The following is a 10959-nucleotide window of genomic DNA, read 5'->3' on the forward strand; positions in this document are numbered from 1 at the left end:
AATATAGTTGAGGCATTTTATTAGTTTCAAACAAAACCTCAAATGACCTTTTAGCAACACAAAACTAAGCACGGCAGAAAAATGCAGTGAAAAAAAAAAATCTCAGTTTATAACAAAAAAACAAAAAGTTAAATATTAACATTGAAACAGACAAATACTGCTTTAGCATGATGTTTTAATCAAGACTGGTTACTTCAGTAGTAGTTGTTGCCAAGTCCTTACTTTGATTTTCCTCCAGTGAATTTTCTGCCAATGGTACATTTTCACTGTCAGTCAAACACTGATGCTTGGGAACCTCTGACGGACTTGCAAAAGGAGCTGCACACATGCTACATTTATAGGGTCTTTCCGAAGACAGAAAGAGAGCTTCCACCTGACTGTTGTCTTCACCACCACACAGAACCAAACTCTGTTTGTTGACCATAATGTATGAATCTGCGTCCTGACTCAAGCAAGCATGTCGAGCAGCTTGGTTCGCTCTGCAGAAGTTCTTTCCACAAGCACTGCACTTATAGGGCTTCCCTGTGTGAATGTACATGTGCTCACGCCAGTGGCTCTTCTGGATAAACTTGCGAGCACAGGTCGGACACTCAAATTTTCGCCGTTTCATTTCACGGCCCATCTCAGTGCCCTCCAGGTTGTCTATATCAGCAATTTCAGAGGACGGTGGGGTGTCTTCCATCCACGCCTGTTGATCGGTATCACTAATAACATCACTATCAGCATGCAAAAGCTCCTCCTCCATTTCCTGATCTTCAAGCTCAATAGTGTGACCATTTTGCATAGACGAAACCTGTGGCTCAGTCACTTGGTTGCTGTGGACAAGTAGATGCTCCTTCAACTTGCACCTTTGGTTAAAGCGGATTCCACAATAATTGCAGCCGTAATGCTTTCTGGAGGAAGCACTTCTACTCATTATGCCATATGTGAGGTGTTGGACGACACTGGCTGCAGGGTTCTGGGTGGGTGACTCTATGCCGACAGGTTGTGGAGATCTATAATCCATATCAGAAATTCCAGCAAACTCTTGGCAGATGATTTCAGAGTTTTTAGCATAAACATCACCCTTGCACGCTGAATTTATTTTGGGTCGACCGCATGTCTGATCAGGTATCTGAATACCATAAAGTGAGTTTGTCAAAGGTACATACTGGGACTCTGGGTTTATAAGAAGACTTGCCTCCTGTAATAAGGGGTACGCATGCAGGAATTTTACACCCTGCTCAAGGCGAAGAGGATCAATAGGCTGTGTGGTAAATTTTCCAGTGTACATTAAGTTAAGCAGGTAGCTGAAGATATCTGCTTGTATGTCTGAAGGCTTAAGTCGAACACAGTCACTACAAAAGAGAAGCAGAAAGAATAATTTAAATCCAGACCTCCTCTGAAATAACACAATTAAAGTGCTTTTTTGCAATCAAGTTCATGTTACCTGTCTTGATGGATGAACAGCATACGGAAGTAGTTTGAGAAAGCAGCAAGAACAGCTTTATGGGCTTTGAAAAGAACATCCCCGATGGCCACAGTACAGTCACAGAGGAACCCAAACTCTCTCTGAGCATTGAGACGCTTCAGAAGCACAAGACCATGATGTGCCAAGTCCATTTTTTCCCCACATAAACACACAACACAAACTAAAAGAAAATAATCATTAGGATTTCAGTAGAGCTTGCTCCTCGTTAAATAATTTTATATATTTTGGTGAGCAAAACTACATAAATTTTGTGTGTAAAGTTACTTGTTTTACTCTACTTATGAAGGAAACGTTTCTAGTTACAAAATCATGATATACAGTAAAAACCTACTTGCTAAAAATTTTAAGTGTAAAAACATCTTACGGGGGGACTACATAAAGTCATGTTTCACACATAAAAATGACAGAAGCTTGTGGCTTAAACTTCTAAATAGGTTTTGAGGCTGCTACTACGTGTGTGTGTGTCTGTGTGTTTTGAGGCCCCGCCCATGTTGGTGTGAATTCCGAGTACAAAACTTTCCGCGGACAAATAGGAAACACGCGCTCAAGCAACGAACCCAATAAAATAACGTTACGCGTATTAATGAGCGAAAGAAATCGCACATATAAACATAGAGATTAAGAATCTTCTGTTAACGAAAGCCATGTCAAGAAGAAAACGGTCAAATTATTATGAATCATTTCCAGAAAAGATCCGTGAGTAATCAATAGTGCTCATCGTTACTAGGGTAAAAACGACCGACAACCGGTTTATTAAACACTTGCTCCAAATAAGACACTTACCGTTCTTTCCCGACAGAAATCAGAGTCTTGTTCAGTTTGTTTTGTTGGCTGAAAAACGGAGGAAACTTCTTCACCGAAGCAGTGCGAGTGTAGTCGGTCTCAGTGATCCGCTCGCTGCTGTTTTCCGGAGAGTTTGAATCACATGACATGAGCGCGCGCCGGATCGAACGGCTGTCAATCACAAGAGGCTGATGATCAGTCAATCAGCTGCTTTAGAACGTCAGCATTACGTCATGATGTATAGGTTAGTAGTTTAATCACATTAACCAATTAAATGGTGAATAAATGTGTGAACTATAAACACCCTGCTAGAAAATCCCGTTTATGATGGCATCTGTGTTGCAATGTTTCAAAAACCAGCTTGACCACATTATAAAATTTATAGCAGATTTTTGTTTTAGCAGTTCATGAAATGCCATGCCATTGGCAACAAGGCAGATATTTCAGATATTACCCTCAAGCTCATATAAAGACATTTTCTGGCAATGTTAGTTGTAAATGGAGGAGGGCTATCAATATCACTTTCGTAATAATTTTCCATCAATACATGGTCATAAACTAATAAAACCTCTAGAGAAAAAGGTGGACAAGATTAGACATCCGAGTAAATTTGTTAAACAATATTCGTATTTTGTGTGTAGAATATCCATACATTTTCATATTTTTTGGACCCTGGGTCTTTAATATAGTTTGTCAATACATACACATTTAAGAATAAAGAGCAGTAACAGATTTTGAGTTTCTTTGCAGTAGATTCCCCCTCCATGCCCACAATTAATATAGTTTAACAGATAATGTTTAAATCTATCCCAGACTAAAATGCACGCTTGAGCTGTTCTTATATCTTATAAATGACAGTGCCATTGTTTTGTCTCAAGATGCACATCAGTAATGTTTTTCTTTCTTTCTAAGGCATGCTTATAAAAGCTACTTAAATGTTGTAATTGAACTAAAGCCTAATCCTGGCTTAATCTTAACCGTCTGTGAAACCAGGCCTTAATGAACTGCGACTTCTAGTCACAGATTTCTATAGGTCACAGCGGTCTCAAAATGATAGACTAGCAAATGACCAGCTCGGATAACCTCAATACCAGCATGTTCCAAAACACAGCGGTCAGTTCAATCTGAACTTACCAGCAGAGGTCATTTTGGGACAACAGTGAATTAAATCCAAAAACTTCCGATATTGTAGCATGTGACCAAATTGATCCGAGTATATTTGTCCACAGTGTTTATAAAGGAGACCAATTGAGACACTATTTATCCACTCAGGTTTGTTACCAACATAAGCATTGAGGGGATAAGTCCCCCCAATATTTGATATTTCTTAATGCTGCTCACCATTATGCACTGCTCTGTTTGTTCTTAGAATGGCCTCAGCAGTCTAACAGTGCTCGACAATGTCAAAATGATGGCCGATCAGATCAGAGGCGTCTCGCCTTAATGTTTACCGAAGACGAATGTGAATTCTGGCACGCCGCTTTCAGTTTTTACAAGTGCATCGTGGCAAGATAAACATTTACTATTCGACAACTGTTTTACGATAGGTTTAACGACCCACAGTAACATTCAGTGATGCAAACTACTCAACTTTTTTAATGTAATTTCGTCATTTTAAATTTAAAATATTTAATCATTTAAATGATGTCATTCACAACTGAATGTGACGAGACAAGAAACCTTCTTTTCTTCACATTTTTGACATATTAGACAAAAAAAAAACGTGTGAATGTGTGCATATTATTTTTTTTTTTAAATAATCTACTTTCGGCTGTTCCCTTCAGGGGTCGCCACAGCGAATCATCTGCCTCCATCTAGTCCTATCCCCTGTATCCTCTTCTCTCAGACCTCCTGTCTGGCCGCTCTAACCTCAGCATCCTTTTACCGATATATTCATTCTCCCTCCTCTGAACATGTCCAAACCATCTCAACCTGGCCTGTCTAACTTTGTCTCCAAAACATCTCACATGTGCTGTCCCTCTGATGTACTCATTCCTGATTCCTCGTCACTCCCAAAGAGAACCTCAACATCTTCAGCTCTGCTACCTCTAGCTCTCCTGTCTTTTCCTCAGTGCAACTGTCTCCAAACCATACAACATTGCTGGTCTCATTACTGTCCTGTACACCTTTCCTTTCATTCTGGTTGGTATTCTTTTATCACACAACAGACCTAAATAATACAAATTTAAAAAAATTAAATAATAATAATTTATAATATAATTTAAATGGATTAATTCAAAACTAGACTCTAATTAGACCTTGAACTCCATTCTTATTTCTTCTTTATTCCCTTGAATCCCTTTTAATCATTGGTCGCCCCCCCAATGTTCAAGACATGGTTACGGCCTTGTATCCACTATATGTGAATCCTTAAAAAAATGTATTTCAGGTCACAAATGTATTTGTAAGTATAACAACAGATCAGATGACTGATTAAAGAAGTACATCAATTTAATTTACAGGAAACGAAACTCGTTGGTTTACAAAAAAATGAAAGTCCTCTCGTAAGTCTATATCTGTGGGTCCTCAGAAGATAACACGAGCAAGTTCAAACATCACCTTCAGAGAGAAGAAAATAAACATGTTTTTATGTTGCATTTGCAAAACGTACATGACATGATGCAGACATATATATAAAAAAAAACATGGCAGTTTTTTTGACAGTGCAGCTGAATACACGGTCTATTATTAAACTGATAATAAAAATGAAAGCGAGTTGAGTGGATAATATTAAATAAGTAAGCATTCAGTGTTTTCTAACCTCAATTGTGATCAGCACGACGATCATCCACTCCAGTCTGAGACTGTGTTTCTCACTGAGGTGATTCCTCATCAGGTCTGTTAGTTCAGTGCAGTGCTGCAACTTCTCGTTCACAACCTAGAAAACAAATTAAAATCAATGTAGCATTACTCCAACCTTTGATCAATCAATCAACTTTATTCATATAGCGCTTTTACAATGACGATTGTCTCAAAGTAGCTTCACAGTGTTAAACAGGATAATACTGCAACAACATTTGATTCGGCTGTACAGTCGTTCTGGAGAAAACAGTGATGTTATCAGCTTATTTTAATTTATTATAAAGTGACAATGTTGGCAGATCAGTATTATAGTTTATACAATTAGATAAGACCCAATTTTATTTGTATATTTAGTTAAATAACTTAGATCATAATTTTAGTGTTTCCAACTGAGCAAGCCAAGCCAAAGGCGATCAGGGCATGATGGAGAAGAAATAAACCTTTGGAGAAACCAGGCCAGGGGTGCCAGTTCTCCTCTGACCTATTAACACACAGTGTATGATTATTATTCTGGCCACCATACAGGTCAGAAATCATATTAGATCAGAATATTCAAAATGTATGGGTGTAATGCTAGAGACAGGTTTATTGAGGATGACGCGTCGATCCTCAATAAACCGTCATCGCGCCGGAGACGGGTTTATTGAGGATCAGGATGTTCATGTCAAATTTTATTGCAAGAACTTCCACTAACCTTGACTCTCCTGTTAATATTGAGGAACTGACAGGTCTTGTCATAGAGCTGCTCGAGATCTTCTCTGTCCCAGTAGAAATCAGGTGTGATCAGTAAGTCAGAGCTGAGGTTTATGCAGTGCCTGTTAAAGTGTAACGATATTGTGAGGATTAAACAGAGTGCTAGATTATCTTAAATAATATAACCCAGATAAAGTCCTGCATATGGATCCTGACCTCAGGGAAAAGAGCTCCCCTATCTTCTGCATAACTTCAGCCCTGGACAGTTTCACTCTTTGTCCAGATTTCAGCATCTGTTTAAAAAGGTTTATTACCTAATTTCCAATAGAAGTATATTTTGCAGAAAAGCAGCAAATGCTGGCATTACCTATGAAAGAGTACATAAGTGGATCTACCTCAGGAATTGACTGGATGGACTCAACAAAGTTGTCGAGGGAAACCTCCCATATTGCCAGTTTTACTGAAGTTAAAAGCAATGACGTGTTCACACATGCAAGCATCAAAATATAATTAGTTAGATAAAAATGTGTGATAATGCAAACATAATCCCACCTGACAGAGATAAAGCATTGGAAAATGCAAATTTTTCCAGAACAACCTGCTCATAATCCAGCTCTCCGCTAAACAAGAAGATTCCATGGTGGAGCTTTGAATTACCCCTGAACCAACAAAAATAAATAATCAAACAAACAAAAATAAAAGCATGGCTACAGCTAAAAGTAGTATCATCATCAACTTTCAAAGAGCATTACATGCTTTCTACAGTTTGCCTATGTTGCATTAAAAAAAAGAACGATTTGTGACTGACTCTCCTACTGTATAATTGATTTCTTCATTTTCCCAGTGGATCAGAGCGACTTCATAGGGTTGAATTTCATGCTGCTCCAGTAACCTCATCGCTGTCTTTACCTGAGAATAAAACATTGATATACCAGCAGGGCATGATTTGTAGCATTATTTTTTTAATTTATGAAAGAGCTTTTTATATTCACATTTACTGATAGGCAATGAAAATTCACTGGGCAATAGGATTTTCATTTACACACACACACACACACACACACACACACACACACACACACACACACACACACACACACACATACACATACACATATATATATATATATATATTGGATATATATATATATATATATATATATATATATATACACACAGTCGTGGTCAAAATTGTTGGTAACCCTGGTAAAAAAAATTATCTGCATTGTTAATCCTTTTGATCTTTTATTGAAAAAATTCACAAAAATCCAACCTTTCATTTAAGTAAAATAATTGAAAATGGGGGGTAAATCACATCATGAAATAAATTATTTTCTCTAAAACACGTTGGCCACAATTGTTGGTACCCCTAGAATTTTAAATGAGTAAAATATCTCTGAAGTATATTTACATTAATATAAATAAAATAAAAAATGTTTTTTTAGCACACCAGGGTGTAACAAGGATCATGAAATTGTCTAGCTAGGATGTCTTGTTTCACAGGAGTATAAATATAAGGAGGCATAAACGCCTAATTCCCTTAATCATTTATCACAATGAGTGAAACCAAAGAATATAGTTCTGATGTACAGCAAAAGATTGTTGAGCTTCACAAAATAGAAAGAGGCTGTAGGAAAAGAACTAAAGCATTGAAAATCCCCATTTCCACCATCAGGGCAATAATTAAGAAGCTCCATTTAACTAAAGATGTTACAAATCTGCCTGAAAGAGGACGTGTGTGTATATTGTCCTAATGCACGGCGAGGAGGAACGTTTGAGTGCACAAAGACTCTCCAAGGATCACAGATGGAGAATCGCAGAGATTAGTTGAGTCTTGGGGTCAGAAAGCCTAATATTTTTTTTTCAAACAACCCCTACATCACCACATGTTGTTTGGGAGGGATTCAAGAAAAATCCTCCTCGCTCATCCAGAAACGAACTCCAGCATATTCAGTTGTCAGACATGACTAGAAAGTCAAAAGGGACCTGGTTCTGTGACTAAAAGTACCACTGGAGATTTAATGTTGTTGGCCTATTTTTTTTACTGGAGGTCCTGGACATCTTGTTCAGATACATGGAATCATGGATTTTAGCAAATACCAAAAGATAAAAAATCTAAACCTGATGGATTCTGCTAGAAATCTTATAATGGGCCGTGGCTGGATCTCCCATCAGGACAACCATCGAAGACAAACATCAAAATCAACACACAAATGTGTCACTGAGCACAAAATGAAGCTTCTGCCATGACCATCCCAGTTTCCTGACATGAACCCTATATAGAAGATGTGTGGCTGAACTAAAGAGAAGAGGCACCAGCATGGATCTGGGAATCTGAAGGATCTGGAGAGGTTCAGTATGGAGGAACGGTATCTGATCTCTATTATAGAGCATCTCTATTATAGGCATTATAGAAGAAGAGCTGTTATCTTGGGAAAAGAAGGTTTCAAAAAGTATTAATAAAAGGGTACCAAAAATTGTGTTTTGGAGAAAAGCATTTATTTCATAATGTGATTTACCCCCCATTTTCATATCTTTTACTTCAATGAAAGGTTAGATTTTTGTGTTTTTTTTTAAATAAAAGATCAAAAGGATAATCAATGCAGATGCATTTTTTACAGACATATTTGATCATATCTACCAGGGGTACCAACAATTTTGACCACCACTGTGTATATGTGTATATATATATATATATATATATATATATATATATATATATATATATATATATATATATATATATTAAAAAAAAAATTATTCACCCAAAAACAAAACTTCTGACTCACTTCAAAAATCATAAAGACATTGTTAAACTAACCCATGTGAATTGAGTGGTTCAGTCCACATTTTCCTGAACAGAAACGATAACTTTGTATCATTTTTGTGATCAAACTTTGTGTGATCATGACTTTGTATCAAATTCCATTTAGTTTTTTATTCACATATAAACATTGATCAGCTCACACATCAGTTGTGTTAAACAGAAGCTCAAGCATGTTCACTTGACGTGTGAAAACCAATAAGGTTCATTCTTGTGTTGGGCAGCACGTTTGAGCTTCCTAAAAAGGTTTGTTCTTGTGTGCAAGCAGGTTCAGTTCAGCTTCTGTTTATGTCGCTGATCAATGTTTAAATGGGAATAAAAGCCTAAATTCAATCTGTTCATCATATAAAGCGAATGAGTCTCTTCTGAAAATTTGGACTTAACCTCTGAATTCATATGGATTAATTTTACAATCTCTTTATGAAGTTTTTGAAACGTCAAAGTGGAAGTTGTGTTGTTGTCAATGGAGGTACAGAAAACTCTCAGATTTCATCAAAAAGATCTTTTGTTTCAGAAGATAAACGAAAGTCTTTGGAATGACACGAGGGTGAGTAAATGATGTAATTTTTAGGCAAACTAACCCTTTAAGGGGTTTTAATAAAATGCTCCTTTAATACAGCTTCCAACCTTATTAAAATATAGATATTTTGAATAGTTTCCAAGTGAAAGCAATCTATCAGAAAATCTGTCAGTTGCTTCAGTGTGTGTGTGCGCTATCATAATACTTACAGTTTTCTCATCAACATTCCAGAACACCACTGAGCCTTCTCTAAAATGGTAAATAACATAAAACATTGCTACTAATCAAAAATCAAAAACCTAGAAATGTAAGTGACAAAAATAATCATTCAGCATACCTGAAGAAGAATATTGTGCCACTGTCATTTGGTTTTGCAGCATTCTCTGTTCCCATCACCAAAACATTAGAAGCATCTGAAACCCACAACATTAATTTACAAAAAATAAGAGACTGCATTCGAAGCATGCGATGAATTATTCTTTCTGTCAGCTCAGAAACATAAGTTAGTGATGCAGATGAACTGACCTCTGGGAAATTCTTTGATTTCACTGAAGCCATGAGCTATGAGATCGTGACAGAGTGTTGGTAAATGGTACTGATCTGCAGTCGCATATGCAATGCACTGCATCATGTCCTGAAAAATGTCATTAAATACATAAACATTCATCTTGTATATCATAAATGGTTTCATCATAAGACATAATAGTCACACACCTCTTCCAGACTGGGCTGAGTGGTTCTTGATGGCTGTTTGGTTCTTGGTCCCTTAAAGGTCCTTTTTCCAGGCATACCTCCTTGTTTCAGCACTGACTTGGTGACAGTTGTGGACTGCAATCTCATCTGTATACGCCATATTTTGGATATTAAATGTAAAGGGGTCAGCACTTTAAATTGTGTTCTTTGAAACATTCCTCTTTGCAATAAGTATCTATGGTGATGTAAGCTGAAGTGACAGCTAGTCTGGTCTTTAAGAAAGTTTTGTGTAGGTGCACTGTATGCCATCGTTGAGCAGTTTAACCTCATGGTGCTGCTGACACCGTTTAATCCATTTACAGTTCTGAGAGCAAACCCACAGGCTTGGGTCCATTTCAAGGGTTGATGCAACCTCCATAGAAACTTGAGAGACATGCCTGAAAGAATCAAACAGTTTCAGCTTTAAAACGGTGTTAAATTAGGTCTATTTCAGACCTGAAGGTATCACTACATACATCTAGTAGCCAAGAGGCCCATTTCAACTGACCTTGAATGACAAGCATGCCAACACACTGCATTGGTAATATCTAACCCAATATATAATTTGTATATAGAAGCAAATGCAAAGAAAGACAGAACACATATCAGCTTCTTTCTGCTGGTCAGCTGACATAAAGCATACGATTTCTGACACTACTGGCAACGCAAGCTGCACGTAACATTCAATTGATTCTAATAATTCACGGTAATTCATTCGTTTTAACCCTCAGCGTACCTGCAGCGTACCGTCCCGCCAAATATTAGATTGTTCGGTGACAGAAACTGTTACATTGTTGTAAATACATGCTGCGACATTCTTACAGATTATTTGACAGAACAGCACGAGTGATCCGGTCACTTCCTGTATTTTGATGACGTCAAATTCAGACGTAATGTCGCCCCGCCCCTGCAGAGACGCGACTAATTTTGAGCTTGTGAATTTTATTTTGAAACTCATTTTATTTAGCAAATGTCATTTAGATAAAAGCAAATCGAAATCATGCTGCAATATATAATCAAGTTTGTTTTATTAAATATGTGGGAAAATAAGATAAGAGATTTGAAAGTGCAGTTAATTTTATTATTTGTTTGTTTGTGTCCTTTGACATAGGCTTATGTGCTAATTATAATCAA

At 37.1% G+C, this 10959-nt stretch overlaps 2 protein-coding genes across 2 annotated transcripts; both read right to left on the reverse strand.

Annotated features, from left to right (window-relative positions):
* Nucleotides 1–2: 2 nt before the first annotated feature.
* zbtb2a (zinc finger and BTB domain containing 2a) lies at nt 3–4549 on the reverse strand. The gene is made up of 3 exons (XM_067456122.1): nt 2255–4549; nt 1430–1631; nt 3–1337 (listed from the first exon to the last, which is right to left on the reverse strand). The coding sequence occupies exons 2-3, from the start codon at nt 1600–1602 to the stop codon at nt 176–178; spliced, it is 1335 nt and encodes a 444-aa protein (XP_067312223.1). The 5' UTR covers nt 1603–1631; nt 2255–4549; the 3' UTR covers nt 3–175.
* Nucleotides 4550–4682: 133 nt separating this feature from the next.
* On the reverse strand, nt 4683–10707 carry rmnd1 (required for meiotic nuclear division 1 homolog). Its single transcript, XM_067456123.1, has 12 exons — nt 10562–10707; nt 9808–10223; nt 9619–9727; nt 9431–9506; nt 9303–9342; nt 6558–6658; nt 6302–6408; nt 6145–6209; nt 5966–6042; nt 5751–5871; nt 5016–5132; nt 4683–4813 (listed from the first exon to the last, which is right to left on the reverse strand). Exons 2-12 carry the CDS (start codon nt 10219–10221, stop codon nt 4781–4783), a joined length of 1260 nt encoding a protein of 419 aa, XP_067312224.1. The 5' UTR covers nt 10222–10223; nt 10562–10707; the 3' UTR covers nt 4683–4780.
* Nucleotides 10708–10959: the final 252 nt, after the last annotated feature.

The sequence above is a fragment of the Pseudorasbora parva genome, chromosome 10 (assembly GCF_024679245.1).
Source record: "Pseudorasbora parva isolate DD20220531a chromosome 10, ASM2467924v1, whole genome shotgun sequence".
In the NCBI taxonomy this organism is placed as follows: Eukaryota; Metazoa; Chordata; class Actinopteri; order Cypriniformes; family Gobionidae; genus Pseudorasbora; species Pseudorasbora parva.